At 36.9% G+C, this 22,438-nt stretch overlaps 2 protein-coding genes and 1 pseudogene across 5 annotated transcripts; 2 read left to right on the plus strand and 1 right to left on the minus strand.

Moving 5' to 3' along the window:
- The first annotated feature begins 1,397 nt into the window (after positions 1 to 1,397).
- Positions 1,398 to 6,013, plus strand: LOC121756559 (NADH dehydrogenase [ubiquinone] 1 beta subcomplex subunit 7-like). Its single transcript, XM_042152127.1, has 2 exons — positions 1,398 to 1,864; positions 5,823 to 6,013. Exon 1 carries the CDS (start codon positions 1,535 to 1,537, stop codon positions 1,826 to 1,828), a length of 294 nt encoding a protein of 97 aa, XP_042008061.1. The 5' UTR covers positions 1,398 to 1,534; the 3' UTR covers positions 1,829 to 1,864; positions 5,823 to 6,013.
- A 1,055-nt stretch (positions 6,014 to 7,068) lies between these two features.
- Positions 7,069 to 16,897, minus strand: LOC121753935 (uncharacterized protein At2g02148-like). Of its 4 annotated transcripts, none has more exons than XM_042149233.1 (9): positions 16,803 to 16,897; positions 16,573 to 16,673; positions 11,133 to 11,253; positions 10,706 to 11,044; positions 10,129 to 10,291; positions 9,269 to 9,392; positions 9,111 to 9,173; positions 7,673 to 7,873; positions 7,069 to 7,364 (listed from the first exon to the last, which is right to left on the minus strand). In XM_042149233.1, exons 3-9 carry the CDS (start codon positions 11,245 to 11,247, stop codon positions 7,263 to 7,265), a joined length of 1,107 nt encoding a protein of 368 aa, XP_042005167.1. In that variant the 5' UTR covers positions 11,248 to 11,253; positions 16,573 to 16,673; positions 16,803 to 16,897; the 3' UTR covers positions 7,069 to 7,262. The 4 variants fall into 4 exon arrangements, with proteins under 4 accessions (XP_042005167.1, XP_042005165.1, XP_042005166.1 ...); XM_042149231.1 differs by lacking the exons at positions 16,573 to 16,673; positions 16,803 to 16,897 and adding exons at positions 11,989 to 12,193; positions 12,317 to 12,391; XM_042149232.1 differs by lacking the exons at positions 16,573 to 16,673; positions 16,803 to 16,897 and adding an exon at positions 11,995 to 12,356.
- A 1,634-nt stretch (positions 16,898 to 18,531) lies between these two features.
- On the plus strand, positions 18,532 to 22,227 carry LOC121754215 (annotated as a pseudogene).
- The last annotated feature ends 211 nt before the right edge of the window (positions 22,228 to 22,438 follow it).

Consider the following 22,438-nt stretch of genomic DNA (forward strand, 5'->3'; position numbering starts at 1 on the left):
CCTGTATTGTAAAGATTAAAACCCTTAACTTGACCTATCAGAAAAACCAAACAGACCCTTAATTTAATAGTATCAAGTGAAGGGGGCACTAATGTACCATGATTGGCATTCTATTCACTCCAACTCCTATACCTTCTAATGATTTAGCTTCTTCCACAATCCATACCATAGTCGTAATCCGTGCCATAACACTTGTTGGACTCAACTTGTCTCTTTTAAAAATGAAGTCGCATTTGTTCTTCCAGATTTGCCAACATCCATCGCCAAACAATGTGCACCACCTAATACCACTACCCAACAATTGCTTAAAGCTTAAATTTTAAACAATCCATTCTGCCAGATTTAGATTGGTATAAAAGATCATCAATCTCACCATATCTTAGCAAGCCTTCCCATGTCTGTTTCGCAACAAGACAATCACGTAGCATATGTAGTCCACTCTCTGAGTCATGACCACACATACTACATGACGCTGATGTAGATAATTGACGTCGAGCTCTCTCCTCATTAACCATCGCAACATTATTAAGTAACAACCAAAAAAATATTCAAAAAAATATTTTTATTCATTGAGGACCATACCAGCTCCAAGCTGTTCTTCAAGGCAGGAAAACCATTAGGCTTTGGTCTTTCCTCAGCCATCATATGTTGATTGAATAGAAAATACTCCACATGCCGATGGACCCCGAACGAAACATCATCTCCATGTGACTTCTTTGGTGGCATAATAGCACCTATGATCTCAACAACCTCTTTAGGCACTAAATGTTCAAATTTAGATCAATTCCAAGCCGAGTTTTCAACAAAAAAGTCTACTACTTGTAATGCAAATGCTCTTGGATAAGCTGAATAACGGATTCAGACAACGAGCCACTTAATATTGGGACCCATCGATGATTCCAGAATTGAATACTCTTGCAGTCCTCAATGCCCATATCAAGTTATAAATAAGATCTGTTATTTAAAAATAAGAACTATTTTCATTTTGGTTCATCCTTAAATTAGAAACCTTTTATTTTATGAAAGTTTTTTTCCTTTCTAATGAAGTAAGACTCATTATTCAAATTTATGGGCAAAGTAACTTTTTTTTAATAAAAATTAGTATTTTAATTTTATTCTCCATGTAAATAAGATTTAAGTCATGTAAATCAAGGTTTGATGTGTAAATTAGGTTAAAATCAACTTTGATTGTGTATAATCGTGTTTTAGTTGTATAATATCTTGTTATCATGTCATATCAACTCGTATTATATTATATTATTAACGAATTTTTGTTGGGTGTATATTGAATTAGAATTAGACTTTATTGAATTGGTTATTATCAAGTTGATCTTATTGAATTGGTTGTTGACTTGTTGACATGATAACATGAATTGCAAAATAACAACCGGAGGAAAAAGAAAGAAAAAAGACAGAAAAAATAATTAACTTCTACTTCCCCAACACTAACCCTAACTTGATCAAAATCGATTTTTTCCCCAAAATTAAACGAACCCCATACCCCAAACTACGAATTCACCATCCGATTCCTTCAATGGAGGCTCCGGGCTCATCGAAGAAGATGATAGCGACGCAGGAAGAGATGGTGGAGGCGAAAGTCCCGCTGGCTTACAGAGACCAGTGCGCCCATCTGCTCATCCCCCTCAACAAGTGCCGCCAGGCAGAGCTCTACCTGCCATGGAAGTGCAGCTCAGAGCGCCACACCTACGAGAAGTGTGAGTACGAGCTCGTCATGGAGCGGATGCTCCAGATGCAGAAGATCCGCGAGCGCGAGGCCCAGCTGAAGTCGCAGCCCATTCCGCTCCTCCCCAAAACCGCCAATGCTTGATTCGACATTTTGACCATGATCAATAATCATTTTGAGGTCAGTTTTCTCGCGCTAACTTTATGTATGGGTAACTTTTTGTGTTCTCTCGGTAGAATGATAGAAATGGCGGTCGGAATGCGTTTGAATTTCTGAATGATGCTCTTCTTTTAATTGAGATTTTTATTGCAATTAATTCGGAATCAGGCTGATGGTCAATGATCTTAGCTGGTTACTTGTTTGTTCCTTCTTTGATTTCGTGATTTTTGTGGCCTCTTCCTTTTTATGCGTTCTTTAACTCAATCGGAAACTCTGAAGCATATGCATTTTCTGTTGTTCTCTGCATCGATCCTTTATTCGAAGAAAATCTAACGTAACATACATCTCTCAATATTTATACCCATGTACTATGCTCTGTTTAGGGGAGAGAAGACTTAAAAAGAACTAGCTTTTGAATTTACATTGAAGTCGCCTGTGGAAAAACTAATGAACCTTAGAGCATCTCCAATAGGTTAGGACGTCAAATAGCCCTCAAATAGCCTTCACACTGCCACATCATCAGCACTACAATTCTCCTGCCACATCAGCTTGCCACATCAACTGGACATCAAATAGCCCTCACATAGCCTTCACACTACCTATCCACATCACTAATAACAATTATATAATTTAATTTACACTCGTATCAACATACGGAATTTAATTTACGAGACAAATACGGAAAATTCGAATAATAATATTAAAATTTAAAAAGTACATTAATTTAAAAAAAAAAGTACAATAATTAAAAAAATTACATTTAAAAAATTACATAAATTTGCATAAAAACTAACGCCTTGCAATCCTCCGCGCCCACAACTCTTCAACTAAATCCTTTTGCAGTTGAATATGAGCCTCCGTCTGACGCATGTCGGCATGTGCTTGGAGGAGGGCTTCTTCATCGTGCGGTACCCCACCTCGTACGTTGGCGGTGGTGACGCCGTGGCTTGGACCTGCTTCATTATCGTCGGTGGCCCAATCAGTCAGTTGTACACCTTCATCTTCGACGATCATGTTGTGCATGATAATACAGGCGTACATTATATCAGCAATGCAGTCGACATGCCACAAACGCGTTGGTCCCTTAACTGCAGCCCATCGAGCTTGAAGCACACCAAATGCGCGCTCCACGTCCTTTCGCGCCGACTCCTGCCGCGTCGCAAAGTAGGCCTTCTTCGGATCTGATGCGCACCGGATCGTCTTCACAAAGACGGGCCACCTAGGGTATATCCCATCCGCCAAGTAGTAGCCCATATCATGCTGGTTGCCGTTGGCGACAAAACTGATGGCCGGACCGACGCCCTGGCACTGCTCGTTGAAAAGGGGCGACGAGTTGAGGACGTTTAGGTCGTTGTTCGAACCGGCTATCCCAAAATACGCATGCCAAATCCACAACCGGTAATCAGCCACGGCCTCGAGGATCATCGTGGGATTTTTTCCCTTGTAGCCGGTCGTGTAAAACCCCTTCCAGCCAGCGGGACAGTTCTTCCATTCCCAATGCATACAATCTATGCTGCCTAGCATTCCCGGGAACCCGTGCTGATCCCCGTGCATCCGCAGCAGATTCCGGCAATCTTCGGGGGTAGGCTTTCGGAGATACTGATCACCGAATACTTCGATCACGCCCTGGCAGAAATACTTCATACATTCGATGGCAGTCATCTCACCGATGTGGAGGTATTCGTCCCACATGTCTGCCGCGGTGCCGTAGGCCAACTGCCTGATTGCCGCAGTGCACTTTTGAATAGGGGTGTGGCCGGGTCTGCCAGCCGCATCGTGCCTGAAGCGGAAATACAGATATCGCTGCTCCAATGCGTTAACAATACGCATAAATAAGTCCCGCCTCATCCTAAAACGACGCCTGAAATGGTTGGCGTCAAAACGCGGCTCCTCTGCGAAGTAATCTGTGAACAGGCGCTGATGTGCAGCTTCATGATCACGATGCACCACTTGTCGACGGTGGACAACTGGTCGTGGGCGAGGTGCCGCCGGCTGCATATAACTCTGCATCCATCGATCAACCTCACGGCTCGTATAGGCATCTAGCTTTTCGTTCATCATACGCTCGTACTCATCCGCATCCCCACCACTACCACCGGCATTACTCATTTCTTAAATTGATCTTGAACAGAAAGTAAGGTAGAGAGAATACTCGTTAAAACAAGTGGTGCGAATGAAAATGAGGTTCAACGCGCGTATATATAGTGTTTTCGAAAAAAAAAAAAAAATTAAATCCGACGCCGGTTTGGCGCCGATCCGGGACGCACAATGGCGCCCGTGAGGATCGGCGTCGGAACCGGCGTCAGCGCGGGAATCGGCATGGCGACGCCGATTTTGACGCCGATTTCGCCGACGCCGATTCCAATGGTTCGGCGTCAAACCGGCGTCGGCGAAAAATCGGCGTCGCGGTGGTGACGCCGGTTATTGGAGATGCTCTTATAGTATTGCGGGTTACTAATGGTGAGGGAATTGAGGTGAAAGAACAATGTTGTACGTGTCTATCTGTTGAATAAAATGAGCTGAGAGCGCCAAACCATGATTCTTGAGTGACCACCTATTCAAATTCCTCAAAAGGGGTTTATGCCAAATAATTTCCTAGGGAAAAATGTTCAGTAAGATACATTTGGTAGTGGTTATCGACAAATCCACATTAGAGCAGGAGACACATGAAAGATATTTTGCAAAATGGAGTGTCTTGAGTATATTTTTATTGAGGTCTCTCCCTAGTCACAAACACAATTAGACCAAACGCTAACCCTTCTTCTGTTTCATGCTAAAAATTGCTAGGAGTATAAAGTAAAAGGTTTCAAGTCCCTAAATATCTTGTAAATTACCCATAAATTCACTGGTTTCATTATTGAGCAGTTTTCCAAACCTAATCCAGAGCATTTCTCAGCCTTCATTGTCAAGTAGGTTACAATCTCCCTATCCATTTTCTTGTTAACATGCCCTTGAAGAGCCTAGTGCCCTAGCCACATGAAAACCTGCAATTATGCTTAAACCTGTAAGATATATAGATACTTAGATAGTAAAAACCTCTTCAGTATGAAATGCCCTGGATCATTGCATGAGTTCATTCCCACATAGTGATGTATATGTGCAGCCTGTAATTTGTTTTAGGGCTATGTACCTGTTGCCAGTAACGCCTTTTGCAGTTTTAACACAAAACTAGCATCCATTGTGGGTGATGTTTTTGAATTTCATATAGGGTAGTACTAGATACTTACGTATGCTAGAAGGAACATGTTTTGTCTGTCTCTTGATGAATATTTACATGTTTTTTCTCCAAATATACATGAGCTTGAAGGAACAACATTACCTAGACTCCAGTACAACTGAATTTTACCTCCTCGAATCCTCAGACCCATTGGCTATCCATGTTGACCTGGCCAAGTTATTGTAAAGCATAGATTATAGAGCAGTGTACAAAAGTCTGTAGGGAAATAGTGTTGCAATAACTGAGCCGAACAATTACTTGAACTTACTTTCCTCTCATTAGGTGAAACACAAACAACCATTTGAAAGTGTCCTTTCTCCTAAAGGGAAACAAGCATTTCCATGTCATGGATTCATTGTTCTCTTCCCCATCAATAACCAAAGTTTAATAAAGGTCAAAACCACAGCGATAAAATTCTGGTCATGAAGCAAGTTAGGAGCATTTCTTTCTGGTATTTTGTCTGCAAGTACATTCCCTCTACCAATTTCCATATTCTTAAGAATTTTGAGATTTTTACATGTCCATATTTATTATAAAAAGCTTGTTTGGAGTCTAAGCTTCTCGTGTTGGCAAGAATGCTTGCTTGTTTTATGTTATCTTCTTCCCACATATTGCTACAACGATTCACATGTTTTCATATATTTCTTGCATACTTATGGACTCCAAAATTAACACAAGCTATAATTCTAGCATCTTCGCGTTAACTGTGTTTCACTTGCTTATTTATATACACATACTCATCAACTCTTACATGTCATACAGGAAGAAGCTGGAAGTATTGACAGTGCCAGAATGTGGTGTGAGTTTTATCAGAACTCTTCCCTGTTGTACAATTTATAACTTTGGTTTACTCATGGTACATCAATTTGTAATAAACCGCGCACCCGCTTGTGTTCCATGTTTACTTATTTTTCGATGATGGTGATGCATAATGTTTGGGGATTTGTTTCTTACTTCGAAATGATTTACTACTTCTCTAATCTTAATTTTTTATTTAATCAATGTTCAAAAAAATTTTATTGTGAGAATTTTCGCATTGAATCAATTTATAAAGCAATTGCACTGAATTTGTAAGAGTTTTGTGTTTAGATCGTCCAAATGAATGGCATATTGCATAGTTAGTACTCTTATATATTCAAAGTCTAGGACATACATTGATATCTTCTCATGTTCAGGGACAACACAGTTTATGACCCGATTTGACTTTTGAACAAAATTGTTGTGGAGTATGGCTCTATTAACAAATTCAAAATACTACCCCTCCTAAGAAAAATAAAATACTCCTATATTCACATGAGATATGGCGTAAAACCCTGCAATCCGAGTTGGTAAGCACTTGATTTCAATTTCGAAGTGCCAAAGTTATGCATAGAATCAAGATGTAAAAGGTTGTCAAAACACATCAAACGGCGTCTCCAAGTTGCAGAACTTAGAGACAAGCATAATCCTTGGTGGACACGATACTCGTCCAGTCGTCCTTACCTTTTATCATGGACGGAGCTACATGGAGGAACGGTGGGGCAAATGCCCCTCTAATATTTTTATCCGTGCTATTTTTCTTCTAATTTATAAATTTATTTGAATTTCTTCTTTAAATGCCCTTCTCAATATCTTAAAATTTTGTTTATATACTATATTTTTGCCCCCTCCTCAAGTATTTAGATCCGCCCCTGCTTTTTATCTATACTACAATTGATCTGTCCACTTAGTGATAATTGGAGTGCAGATTTTATTAAATAAAATGATAACAATGTATGTTAATTAAATTATAAGGAAAATTATGTACAGTAGTCTAACTTTGTGGGATTCAACATCCATGATTTTCTTTATATTTAGTTTAGATTATAAGTCATGTTCCTGATTAAAGATGAAGCCTGTCCGATCCAGTTTTAATGTTTGAATAGTACTAATATTTTGTATGGTCTTGCTATATTAGATTTTAGTCAGGCTATTTCTTCTCATCAATTCTCTGGAATTTAAAAGACACGGATCCAAAAGTCCAGTATGATTATATATAAGAAAGTCACTTGAGCAAATATTATTCTTCTTATAAATGCTAATGGGATCCAAATTCCAATGTTAAGGGTAACCCCCAATTTTTTAAAATTTTCTTGCTTGAAGATAGATTACACAACAATTTGGAGTTGGAATCAGAAGAAGGCGGGAATGAATAAATGAATTTACACACTTTGACTGGGTATTTCAAGTCCCTAACCTCTTGGTACCACATTCTGAGCAGAACTTCGAGGTCTCCCGAAGATAAGGAACTCCACATTCGTCACAGAACTTTGCCGGGCTTGTTGGCTGAAACCACAACGAAAAAAAAGAATCAGTTGCAACATCAAGTAACATTCATCTTATATCAGCATAAACCTTTCTCACAATCACAATTTTGTCAGTGCTGAGAATAGGCAAGAATTTAGGATCTATGGTTCAGTTCAGTTTAAGAGAATTGTATAAGAACTTAATTAGTAGCAACAAGAGAACACATTAGACAAATACATACTCTGTTAAATACTGATAAACCATAGTGACACGTAGCTACGTAGTCACTATAAACTTCAATATTAGGTGGAAAGTGGAGAAAAAGTTGAAGTAAGAACCAAACCCACCAAAACATGCAGACGCCCTCCAACATGACCAAGAGACTGTAGAGACGCTATATGGTTGAGGGTTGACGAGGGCTGCTGGTTGTGAATCATTTCAGGCAACTGAGGTTGGGGAATACACTGCTGGCCGAGCATATAGTGAGTCGAATGTGAACTGTGATTGATGGAATTGTTATGGCCCTGGTGTATAGGATGAAACTGAGCCTGATGTTCAAGTATTTGCATATTTTGTCAGCCAAAAGTAATCCTTGCCTTAATGAACAAAATGAAATTATATCATCTATGAAGATAAAAACATTGACAAAGTCTTCTGCTAATTGACATTAAAATCCAACCAAAAGACAGATATAGTCTGCTCATATTCAACCCAGAAGATAACAATTCTACTTTAAAATAGGTTAATGGGTATCTTGGTTAATGGACACACCTATGAACGTGGGGAATGCACAGTAATGCCAATTTGAATTAGAATCAACAATCTAATAGTACTCATTTGTCCACAAAAAATTCTCCATTTTTTTTAATTTTGGTTCGTCCACCAAAAATTAATCTCATTTCTATTTGTGGAAACTTACTCACCACTTTTTTTTCTCTCTCTTTCCCCTATTTTACTAACTTTTTTCTCTCTCCTAATTTACCAATTAGGCATTTAAACATGTGTCTTCCACAAATGGGACTATTTTTTGCGGATTGAGGGAGTATGTGTTTCTCTTTCCAAATAAACACAAGAGAATTTACTCCTGTGAGCCATTATACCTTTGACAAGCTTCTGCACTTTAATGGTAAGCGCATATTGCAGCAAGAAAACAAGGAACAGAAAACAGGGAAGAAAATAAAACAAACAAACAAACAAACAAACAAAATCAAGCCAAGTTGTTTCTGAACAACATGAGAATACAAGACATATAAATTGTACAACCACAAAGAAAATTTCTTATTTGCACATTTCATTTTGTGAAAGCATAATTTTAGGATAAAACAGTTAGATCCTTTGAATGATAGTATTAGTCAATACTCAATAGATGCTTTTCAGTTCCTCCTGTGATTTTAAGAGACTAACAGAAAATCCTCTGTATGGCATGCCATACACTACAAAAAAATTTCAAATCAAAGATCGTTAACATATAATTCATCATTGGTTATCAGATAGAGACTTTTCTGTTCCTCGTGTGATTTTACAATCAAAGGCTTTATTGGAATAGGCTGGTTCAACCTCTTCTAAAGCTTTAATTAGACCGTAGATGTGTATGGAAATAAACAATACATATTCATTCCATGATAATTGATTTCAACACGTTACTTTTACTCTCAAGCTTTCTAATCACCCTCTAGCTAGAAGAAGTATCATATGAAGCACTAACAAGACAACTATAACATAAATCAAACTCTAGTCACATGAAAAATTAATGTACCACAATTTACAATAGAAAGAATATCTCACTTCGTTTGCTCGATAGCCATGAGAAGTCGCCATTGAAGAAGAATTTTCAGGACTATGGAATGCCTGAAAAGTATGTTTGGAGTTTTAATATGATAAAATCATTAAAATGGTGGGGTCAAGAACCAACATTTCGACTCAAAGTATTCCCTATAGCTTACTGGCAAACAAGGCAGATTGGAGTTAGAATTTGACACACCACGCCTATACTTGTGCCTTGGAGCATAAAATTTGTAGTCTCTGGCAAAAACAGCAACGTCATTCCGTCCAGTCAGCCTCTTAAACCTATTTGAGATATTGTGTAGTAGATGGTCAAGAGCGATTGTCGCCATACTCAAAGCATACAGAATATTAGGTACAACATTTACAATTGAGATAACAGGATGAGCTGCAGAATAAATCAATTTGAAACATTCTGAATATTCCTGGAAAAAATTCATGCAAACTGATGCCAAGAAGATGAATAAGAGGAGGTTAAAAAAACCCAAGAAGATGAATAAGAGCAGGTTAAAAAAGCCCAAGAAGATTAATATCTAGCCCCTAAGGAATGAAAACCCCAACAAGACTGATAGTTATATACCGATTTCCTGATGATTTTATTGCAAGCCCCTTATCCTAACAAGGGTGTCAGATATTGGCATGCACATAAGTACAGAGATAAATTAGCTTAACAAGGACAAAATTTTCAAATCTGATACTCATAATTTATGCCAATAGTCTTCGTATTGTTCCCCCATTCTATGGGTTAACTCCTGCAGAGGTGACAAATGTTAATTACCCAAGATCCCAAAAATGCCTACGTGTTCAGAGTACTGACTAATCAACTTGATCTTTGAAAGAATATTACCTAGTCAAGTGTGAGAGAGCTATATGGATTGAATACACCTCATTTCTATGGATAGAGAATAGCATAGGGGCAAATGAAATAAACCACATTCATCAAGATCTAAAAGCATATATGGGCCTTCAAAATTTACAAGAACTAGTTTACGAAGGGCAGGACTAGGAACTCATAACATACCACTCAGCATCATCAATACCAATTTTGGTTGGTTTTTCAACGATAGCTAAACCATTGACCACCACAAAACGAACACGCTTTTCCTCCTGTATCACCAATTCAGGAAACTTCGATCTTGTTTCAAATGAAGTTGCTAGCTCCCTTCTCTTAAATATACAAGTACCTACAAGTAGAATATCAACATGAGACAGTTTCCAAGACTAGTAACTATATAGTTCTCCATCTCCAAAGAGACAAAGGATAATCTTTGAGAAAATATAAATACACCGTGTAGAAAGAGCGACAGGCACGATAGATCAATTACTCCGTCTCAAACACAGATGCTGTATAGAGTTCTCCTAATTCACATATTAAAAAAATCATCTTTCCAGAAGGAAAAAACCTATTCAAATTGAAATCTGAAAAAGAAACATCTATATACCAGTACATGTGTGCAACAAATAAGGGTTTTAGAGAAGCCAAGACACTATGCAACATGGAAGTGAATTTTGTGACATTAACTAGCACCTTTTGAAATTTCCAGAAGGCAACTTCAGTGTTCTGTTTATTCTAACGCATGGGGTAAAATAAAACAAACCTTTTCTAGGAAATTTCTTTGCAAGCTTTCTATACAATCCACCAGCAGCTTCAAGGGCTACACCAATGGTCTTCTCTTGGATGCCACTCATTGAAGATAATCTTGTGTTAACTTCATTGACTAGCGTTTCATACAGATTAGCAATATACATTAATGGCAAGGCATAGTTCGCATCGCCTTCATATCGAATCTCTTTGGACTTCCTCTTGCTTTCTTGTGAGGATTGTTGCATCATGTAATCAGTGTCATAATCTGACATCTCAATAACATGTGGATCAATAAAATAATTCACAACAATGTCCATAAACCTTGCCCTAGCTGTTTCAATTGGTGACACGTCTGGTAAAAGGATACCAGTGTTAGATTGACATTTAATAATCCGAAACTGCTTCAAATGCTCAGCTATTATATGGAACAAAAATGTCACCATCAATTGTCAAATTTGAGTAGGGGCCGCATGAAGACCCATTTTCTAGACTACTCCTTTCGTCCTCCACACCCATGTTGTGAAGAGGCAAAGAGCTTTGGTAAGGCTCGCGCATGCAGTCCTACATTCAAACAACAAAAAATGGTAAAATTGTAGGGTCATATGACAGCCTGAAGTGGCAAACCTTCACATGGAGACAAATTCAAGCAGAGACATCATGGTCAATTTGTTATTGTGATCAACAAAATGAGCAGAAAAACTTTTTGGTGCCACTTGAGGAAAAGAAAGCCGGTAATTTGATATACATATATGAACACAGTTGCAACAAAATTGTTCATGCAAAGAAGCACATGTGTTTTTAGCTGTTGAAGAAGCTCCAACGTTTGCAAATAAAAATCGACAGAGAAAGGACCAGGAAGAAACAGGGAATTGTCTTGGTAGTGGGCCTAGTAGCAAAAGAGCACGACCCCTTATTCATACAATACAACTTAGTTGTCGGATACGGGTATCACAATCAATAAAGGGACAACAGTAATGAGATTATAACTTAAAGAAGATACAAATATGAAACATGATCTATTACATTTTCAGGCAGAAGGAGAGACATAATCCTTTCAATATCTTAATTAACATGTCCCCTACAACAATAACGCAGCACCAAACTCAAATTTTCACAACGTACATTAATTACTCCCAGATGAAATTCAAAAATTAAATCATCTGAAAGGAAAACAGTTGAAATTGCATCCGGAATCAAATCATCTATCGCTTTCCACGAAATCAAGTATGGCATTCACAATCACAACACCACGACCTAAATTATAAAGAAGAAGAAAAACTCTAGCTTGGTACTAACACTCACGACAGTGGAGGAACGGTCGTCGTTATCGTCGGTGACATCATCGGCGGCGTGGTCGGCGACATCATCGCCTGAGCTGGGGTCGTGCAATGAGGTGCCGATGTAGGAGTTCGCGGCGGCGGCGGCGGCGGCGGCGGATGACAAATCGTAGTGCTCGACGGGAACTCTGCCCCCCATCGCCAGCAGCAGCTTAAAACCCTAACTACACAGATCAGTTGAAAAAGGAGGGAAAAGTTAACGGCTATCCAGACAAAATCTTGTCTCTGAGATTGTGCGTGGGTTCCGAAGCTCACTCCGAGCCTGTTGCCGTTGAAACCCTACCTACCTTTCAAACCGGTGGGTCACGACTCACGAGGGACATCTGTTTGTTTCCTTATTTTTGTAAATTTATTTAGTCTCTCCTTCCATCAAATTATTTTGTATATGTCCCATAATAATAACTCATTTCATTTATAAAAAGTTTTCTTAACTTATTATCTATATATAGCAATTTATTTACAACTTATATTATTAAGGCTCAATATTAAATTTTAATAAATTATTCATTAATTCTAATATTTCTTCAAATATCCCTATTTTATAGGATGGAGGAAGTATTTTACTATTTAGGTAAACTAGAAAGAAGTTCTAGTTAGTTTGATTTTTACTTTTGATATTCATGTTGATGTAATCATATTTTTAAGTTTTAAGTTAGTAAGGTTATTAGCAACCTTGGCTCTTATAGTTATTAGTCAATTATTTATATTTTTTGGGTTTATTTGATTTATAAAATTATATCTTAGAATTAAATGTATGGGTAAGTTTATGCAGTCATATTATGGTTGGGTACTTTGGTCCATATATATAAGAGAAATCCAATAACTCTATTTAATGTGCATTTTTACAAAATAACCATTCACCAATAAAATTAATATTAAATCCTTAAATGGAGTATGATTTATGGGGAAAAGCGTCTGGTGATGGGTGGAGTTGGAGATTGGTGTACAATTTAAATTTGGTTTCATCTCTAGTTTAGCCTTAACTTATTTCTTTTTTAATATTTTTATTGAATTATAAGATAATGTATGAATTAAGTTATAACACTATATTATACTTAGTTTTTAATATTAATACAATATCATATTTTAATATTATCTATTGTTATATGTGTATATATATATATTCCCCTATCCCAATAAATATGAAACGTTTGCTTTTTTTTTTCGCCCGCAGGGGCGTAGCGCAGTTGGCAACGGAGGGGCAGATCTTGCTGCAATGAAACGTTTGCTTTTTGGCACAAAATTTTATGTAGGGTTGTTTTGTGAGTTAATGAGGAGAGAGTACAGTAAGAGAGAATAAAAAGTTGAGATGATGTTGTTTCCATTTTAGGAAATGTTTCATTTTTAATAGGAAAACCCAAAAAGGAAAACGTTTCATTTCTAGTGGGACGGATGGAGTATATACTATAATATTTTTCATGGATTAATATACTAAGGGTTACTTATACTATATTATATGATATAGTGGTGTATATACTAATCAGTATGCAAATTGATAATATTATTATTTAATAATTTAGCATTTATAAATTTTTATTTATTTAAACAAATTTGATATTAATCAAATTTGCTACTATTAAATTCAAGAACAATTGAAAAAAAAATATTGAAAATCCCCAATTGAATCAACATCAAGACTCGTACATAACACAAATGCTATAAATTATTATAAATGATCATTATATTTTTATGTACAATTGAACTCTAAAATATCATATTGTGTCTCAATAGGTTGTACTCCACGTAGATATGTTTGTAAAATATATTCTTTTTTACATTATGTCATACTATTGTAATTATGCCTTCTTATTTGGCCGATTCCAGCTATCGGTTGATTTTTTTTTCACCAACCCTTTAAATGAATTTGAATCCGAAAAATATATTAGAGATTCAATTTAAAAAATAAAAATTCGATTGATATGATATTGTAGTTTTAATTAATTTTGTTTATACTACAATAAAGATTCATTGCTTTGAAGGGGTCTATAGTATCATACTTTATACTAATATTTATAAATGTAATACCTCGTACATTTAAATAACAATTTATTTGGTATAGTTTACTTAATTTTAAAAATATCTTTTTAAATAAAAATTTATAGTATTTGTTTTGGTTTTTGTGTTTAAGAATTTGATTTCCAAATGTCTTAATTAAAAGTTGTCCAGCATAGAGCGAGAGTGTGCACTAGCAAAAAAGTACTCCTTATGTCCTATTAAAATTGAAACGTTTTCCTTTTTGAGTTATCAATTAAAAATGAAACATTCTTTAAATGAAAACAAAATCATCTCTACTTTTTAATCTCTTTTACTTTATTCTTTCCTCATTAACTAACAAACAACACTACATAAAATCTCGTGCCGAAAAGCAAATGTTTCATTTCTAATGGGACGAAGGGAGTATATAAAGTCCAATTACTTATGTTTTGGCCTATCTATCTCCACCATCAATTTTATATTTTCATTAAGACTGATATTATGTTTTTCTACATATACTTTTAATATTGAAAATATCTTCCTAAAAATAATTGTATAGTTTAATGTTTACATCTATTTTATTATAGGTTATTTAAATGTTAATGTTAAATATATTATAGTTCAAACATTTATAGAATTTTAATATCACGAAGATATTTATATTCTGATTTCAAATTAAAGTAATTTATATATATTAAACAATTATAATAATAAAGCAAACATAAAAGAAACGTATTTTACTCTGATTTGAAAAGTAAGTATACATACTAAGCAATTAAAATAATAACATATAAAATAATAAATAAAAGTAAAAAAAATAGAAAAAGAAAGCAAACATAAAAGAAACGAAAAGGATTTACATGGAGTATTCAAAGTTCAATTTTTCCAAGATATTTAATGACTTAGTTTGTTATTTGTGCACAAGGGTATATCAGTCTCAGAAATATTGATACTTTTAAGATGGACTAATTTCAAGTAAACTAGCATTCATTGTACTATTTTTTACTATTTTTTTTAATTTTATGGTCATCCATATTATGACCATTTAGCATCACTCTAAATGTATTTTGTTTAGTTAATGAGATTGAATCTCATAACTTGATCCTAGATGAATAATTTTGTGATAATTAGTTGTAGCCACTCTAAAATAATTGTATAATTAATAAATACATAATTTAAATCCTAAAAATTAAAAAATACATAATAAAAATCCTAAAGCAATTACTCCTTCGGCGACTATGGAAGTTTGTTGTTGTTGCGCAAACGGCGAGGCAGCATCAGAGGAAGTCCCAATTGAACTCTCAGATGCTCAATTCCTTGGTAATATGCTCGAAATTGGAATATCGTTATACGGGAAGCGTCGACCGTTGTGGCGGCGAACCACAGTCCTATTAGTCATATGCCGCTCTAAAGGGGATCAACTGGCTTGGTTTACCTCCTCCCCTTCCTCTAGCTCTAGCCGCCTTCTCACCAACCGAATGACGTCACCCACCGGATATCGAGCCCCCTGAATCGACTCCCGCGAACTAGCTAGTGACCTACTCGTAGCCAGGCTCAGATAGGCCACCGCACCACTTGAAGTGTATAGGCCATTTGCCATATTCTTCATCTGTTTCGAATTGGAGTCCATGCTAGACTCGATGCCACCCGCCCACCTACCGATATTCCGAACCTTCGGTAAAGTATTGTCATACTTAAAGGCCTGCTCGATGTCTTGTTGGAAGACCATCATAGATGCCGCCTTTAGAAGGTCGACTCCACTTAAAGGCATGCTCGATGAAATTGCATGAAATTGAAATCGAATACGTAATCACCTAAATAGATCCGTAAGGACCTTTTTGTTTTCCGTGTCTTCCGCTGCAGTTATCCCAACAACATCTTTGCTGTGTGGGGGCATTCCTCTCAGGCGCTTATTGTTGTAGGTGTTAGTTACTGTCACTCAAAAAACATACTCCCTCCGTCCCATCTCATGTGATGGATTTCTTTTCGGCACGAGAATTAAGAAAATGATATGTATTGAGTTAAAGTGGAGAGAGTAAAGTATGATAGAGGAAAAAGTAAGAGAGATAAAGAAAGAATAAAATAAGAAGAGAGAATAAAGTAAGAGATTGTTGAAGTTTTGTTTTTAGCTAAAAAAAGAAATCAATCACTAGAGATGGGACAACCCAAAATGAAAAGTTGATCACTTGAGGTGGGACGGAGGGAGTAATAGTTTTGTTGATCACTTGAGGTGGGACGGAGGGAGTAAAAGTTGATCACTTGAGGTGGGACGGAGGGCTTGTTTGATATGTTGGTTGGGTTATGCATAGGTTAGATATATATCTTCAAGTTATTGGGCCTAGCATGAAGGCCCAAGATATTTCATTAACTCATGTTTGATACACAATTTCCCCTCTCTAACTCATGTTTGCAGGAGAAATTTTCCCTTCTCTAATTTCATTTCCCACACGTTTTTTCCCTCTCAAATTTTCAATAGAAAAACATGTTCTTTACGGAAGTAAATTAATTTTTGTGGGAATCTAAGCACAGAAATTTAAGGGTTTAGGTGTTGTTAAGATGATAATCATACCTATCAACAATGAGCCAAACTTCTTCCTAATACTTGATGAGGAGTGTAATCAAACCCTTCGTTTGCAAGATTAAACCACTAAGAAGCAATTCTTCAAACACCTACAAGGCAAAAATCTGTTCCAATTAACATCCCCACAAAAACCTCATACACTCCGTCACTCTAGGAAACAAAAAACGATGCCCAGAATGGTTTGCTCCAACTTCGTCGGTCTCACCCTGAATTCTTACCATTCCATGAAGTAATTTTGATGGATTTCGTCAGGAATGTATCACAAAATGAGAGAGCAAGATAGGTATGAAAGGGATATTTTTTTGAAACTATGTACGCTTCTCGAAGCTACAGTGCTATTTAACAAAATGCTGTAGTGTATATCAGTGTATTTTGCTTTCAAAATTTGTTGGCCTAGTTGGGCTTTTGCAAAAAAACAAGGCCCACTATAATTATAATCTTTGTTATCAAACACCTGAAATTTGTAGATACATATCAATATTTGGGCCCTATCTTGCCATCACTAATATATAGGGCTGGCAAGTCGTGCGGATTGGGTCGTTATCGGGTCAACCTGATAATGACCCAACCCAATAAGGCCTAACCTGAACCCGACCTGTTAAGGAAACTGTAAATCCGAACACGAACCCGACCTGCTACCTTCAAATCCGAACACGACCCGCACCCGACACGAACCCGTTATCGACACGATATAATATGGGTTGACACGACACGATAACAACCCGAATCTGATATTACACGATTAAAATCTAATATTACACGATTAAACCTTAATTTTTAACCTAATTTACATAATTAAAATTCGTTTTATACTATTTAAACCTAATTTATAAGAAATTAAAACATTAAAGTAATATATATATTTTTAAATAATAATAAAAATAATAATATTATTTCTTAATGGGTTACCCGTATCCGACCCGAACCCAACCCGAAATTATCGGGTTCTTAATGGGTCAACCCGATAAGGACATGGATCTAATAAGACTTGACCCCAACCCAATAATTTCGTGCGGATTCGTATCAGATTATCGTGTCGTGTCGAAAATTGCCAGCCCTACTAATATATCAAACGAGCCCTTAACGTTAGTGAAACAAGACAAATCCCGAAGGATCTAAAACTAAACGAGAGACTAAAGGAAAACATAGATAGGAATGTGGCTCAGGTCACAAGAACAACTACACCGGGCCAATGACCTCCCCAATCTCAACCAATCGTCACAAGATGAGCACCGCCAAATACCCAGAGCCAGAAACCCTATGTTTCACCGACTACCGCACACCACGACCAACTCAACGCACAGATCCTCACCAAACTCACTGATCTCACACTCAGAACACACAAACTCATGGGAATACTCCGAATATCGGCATACTTACTCCGGCTTAGCAGAACAGACCCAAGGATCCATTCTAGCACCAGTCTTCACAAGGAAAAAGAAAAAAAAATTATTTCTTTTTTATTTCTAAGTTTCCTCCTGTTTTGGGGCAATCAAGTGAGGTGGTGTGTATTTTTGTTCTGGGAAGTGGGTTTTGTCGATTTACTGTTACTATTTATTTAAACTTTGTATAATCAAGTGATCAATCTTAAATTCTTAATATGTTTGGGTAGTTGGCTTGGCAACTGCTTCTGATGGTTTTGTCATATCTTTCTCCATGAATTGATAGGTACTCTTTAGTTACTTCTTTTCCGGTTTAACCCCAAAACTGTGATATGATCATCCCTCAATTGATTTGAAATATTGATCTTACTTGTTTGACTTGTTAATTGTTATCAAGATTGGAATCATGAGACTTAATCCTGATGCTAGGCTGATGTAAAATTTTGTGAATGCCTTTCGTTTAAAGAGAGCATACTGAATTCTAAGTTCTAACTCCTGAAAAGTGAATTCTCATATATAACTTGAAGTTGTCTAATTGACTGGAAACTGTAATTTTTCTGTGTTTATGTAGAGCGGAAGTGATGGGCTATATACTGGCAATGGTTCAGTTGACTTCAAGGGGAACCCTGTTCTGAAGAGCAAAACTGGAAATTGGAGGGCATGTCCTTTCATTCTAGGTATTTTAAGTGCTGTATTAATTAGATAGTTGTTAGTTTTCTACTCAGTTCAAATCTTTTATATGTAAATTTGTAATGTATGGCAGGGACTGAATGCTGTGAGCGTTTAGCATACTATGGGATTGCCACTAATCTTGTTAGTTATCTCACAAAAAATTTACACCAAGGGAATGTGTCAGCAGCTACAACATGGCAAGGCACCTGCTATCTAACTCCCCTTAGTCGGGTAGTCTTGGCCGATGCTTACTGGGGAAGATATTGGACAATTGCTGCCTTTTCCACTCTTTACTTCATTGTGATCTCCTAACTTCTATTAACCATTATCTACATTATTTTTTTCTACTACTGCATTTATTGGCTTAATGTGCTAATCATCGTTGACCTGTTTCGGCTGCACTCTTTTTCGTCAGTATCTAAGTTTGAATGTTGTAACCAATAACCAGGAGAGTTTTTTCGTTCATCTTTCTCCTATAAAATTGGAACTATGCCCCTGCTTTTGCAAATAGTTCTCTAATCTCTCTGTACTCTCTTACTAAACAAAGATAGAAAGTTGAATTATTCTTGCAGCATCTTGAAATTGATTTATCCCAACCAGTCAAAAACATGAAAGACATCACAGTATCCTCATTTTTAAAAATATTTTGGTGCCTTTGACCACTTTTTGTCCCTTAGAACATTTAGCTGTTTGGCAACACTTGATCTCCCGCTAGTTCAAGCAAACTTGTATTTCAAATCTTTTGCAATTTCAAATTAGTCTGACCTTTTGTTGAACTGGTAAATGTAAGTAATAACAAGGTTTCTAGCACTGTAAATTTTTTGTCTAGCAACTGTGGGCAAGCAATCAAGTGATTTCCAGATTTTTTTTTCCTGTAAATTATTATGATGCAGCTATATAATGGAATTTAGAATGTTTTGAGTGGTGAAGAATTGCCCGTTTCATTATGTTTTAACTATATAGGCTTGTTTTAGCTGTCTGTATAGTTGATCAGCATTCAACTTTTAAGTATTGTGTCATCCTCTGGAGCAAATAGAGGTGCTGATCTGGTTGCCTACCAAGGATTTAATTCGAAGCATAAAAAAATGTGTGTTATTTCCTGAATCTGCTGCAAATAGGCAGATTAAAGCAGTTTTAGCTGTTTTTGGAGTGGTAAACTATGATATTCTTTTTTGTTTCTTGCATTAACCATGTGCTACATTTTTAATGAGCTTAGATGTTTTCATTATCCAGCATCAGTGTATCGATATGCCAGCCCTTATATTAACTTTATATTGAAGTTTTTTGCAACTTCTATTTTCTCTGCATACAACTCTTGCTTCTTAGTTGTTCTTATTAATCTGTTCTGAACTTCTCTTATGAAGGGAATGTGCACGTTGACAGCATCTGCAACTATACCATATTTCAAGCCTCCTGAATGTGTTGACTCCGTATGCCCTTCTGCCTCCACTGCTCAATATGCAGTATTTTTCTTTTGGCTATATCTTGTAGCGCTCGTGACACAGAGTAGCGCAGGGCAAGGGATCGAAGGATCCAAGAATAAACTTTATAAAATCTGATCTGTCCCTTTACAGCAATAGACGTCCTTATATAGACATATAAGAACCCTAACAACTAAAGGAAACAAATAACTATTCCTAACATCAAAAGGAAACAAATAAAATGACTATTCCTAACAGCAAAAGGAAACAAATAAAATAAATACTAACAAAAGATAACTATGGAAATAAGATAGCAAAATAACTATGGAAATAAGATAGCAAAAATAACTAATAATAAAACGATATCTATTAAGAATCTGGAGTCCCGGCTTGTTCTGCGTCAGTTGGAACAGGAGGAATCAAACCTTGTGTTTCATCTTTTGGGGCAGACCACTTTGATGATACAGATCCTGTAGAGAGTGTTAAAAAGGGTTCTGTTTTCAGTTGGTTCTATTTTTCCATCAACATTGGTGCCTTGGTATCAAGTAGTTTGATTGTCTGGATTCAAGATAATGCTGGGTGGGGCCCCTTGGTTTTGGCATCCCTGCTTTGTTTATGAGATTTGCTCTAGCAAGTTTCTTCTCGGGCACCAGTCTCTATAGGTTCCAGAGACCAGGAGGAAGCCCTATTACAAGAATGTGTCAGGTCCTGATGATAGTAACCTTCTATATGAGTTACCTGATAAAAGCTCTGCAATTCAAGGAAGCCGGAAATTGCTGCATACTGATGAACTAAAGTAAATTCTCTTCTCTTTACATAATTAATTAACTTTGTTTTGATGATTAGAACTTATAATTCTGCTTACAGTTTTCTGCCTTACTGCTAATTCTTTACTATAATATTCCCCTATTTTGCATACAGTATTCATTCGAAATTATGAAGCAAATGAAATAGCCAAATTTACTTTACCATTGTTTGGCTTTGATGATCTTTCTCCTATATGCCTTTCTGTATACACTATACACACATTGAAGCATATCCATAGCATGCCAGTTGTTGCCCAAAACTGTAGTTAGACCATTGTCACTATTTACTTTGCTTGAAGCTTCAATGGTTTTGTTTCTCCAACATATGATGACTACATTCTCTTCTAATAAATAAAACTGTGAAACATTGCTTTTGGTATATCTGATAATGCACCTTTCTTCTGAAGGTGCCTTGACAAAGCTGCTGTAATTTCGGAAGCTGAAAACGAACGTGGAGATTATTCCAATGCTTGGAGTCTCTGCACAGTAACACAAGTCGAAGAACTGAAGATCTTGATATGCATGTTTCCCATCTGGGCCACCGGAATAGTCTTTGCTGCTGTCTATGCTCAAATGTCGACAATGTTTGTGGAGCAAGGCATGGTGATGGACACAGCCATCGGTTCCTTCACGATCCCAGCAGCTTCCCTGTCGACATTTGATGTCATCAGTGTTATCTTCTGGGTCCCAATGTACGACAGGGTCCTTGTCCCAGTTGCCAAAATGTTCACCGGCAAAGACAGAGGGTTCACGGAGCTGCAAAGGATGGGAGTCGGCCTATTCCTCTCGATTCTATGCATGTCAGCTGCTGCTATCGTAGAGATCTTTCGTCTGTCATATGTGGTAGACACAGCAGCTGCTGCCCCAATGAGCATCTTCTGGCAGATACCGCAGTATTCCTGCTCGGGGCTGCTGAAGTTTTCACGTTCATCGGGCAGCCGGAGTTCTTCTACGACCAATCACCAGATGCCATGCGCAGCCTGTGCACGGCCCTGTCGCTCCTCACGACTGCGCTGGGAAACTATTTGAGCTCCTTCATCCTCACTGTTGTCACGTCTCTGACGACGCAAGGAGGGCAGCCCGGGTGGATACCGGACAACTTGAATATCTGCCATCTCGACTACTTCTTTTGGCTTCTAGCAGCTCTCAGCTTCTTCAATCTGGTGGTCTTATGTGTTCTGTGCGAAAATGTACAAATCAAAGAATGCATCATGAAATTCGATCTCTGTATTCTGCCACTTCGCAAAACCTGTGTAAAAATATGCAAACTGGTTTTCTGCAGATGGTAATGTGTAGGTTTCATCAGCTTCAGCTCCATACATTTCTCTATATTGATTGCACAACTTCCGTTTTCTGTTTTAATGTTGTGAAAATTCGTGCATTTATCTTTTCAGCAATATCTGTATTACCTATGATTAATTGAAATTACAAATTATTTTCATATATCTTAAAAGTCATTTTATTCTGTCCCATAATACTATCATTATGTATAATACAACTGGGTATCGATTGTTCCTTAATTTAATTGAGAATTCAACTGATTTTCGATAAAAATTGGACAAATGGAGATTTT

Source organism: Salvia splendens, chromosome 11 (genome assembly GCF_004379255.2).
Source record: "Salvia splendens isolate huo1 chromosome 11, SspV2, whole genome shotgun sequence".
Lineage (NCBI taxonomy): Eukaryota > Viridiplantae > Streptophyta > Magnoliopsida > Lamiales > Lamiaceae > Salvia > Salvia splendens.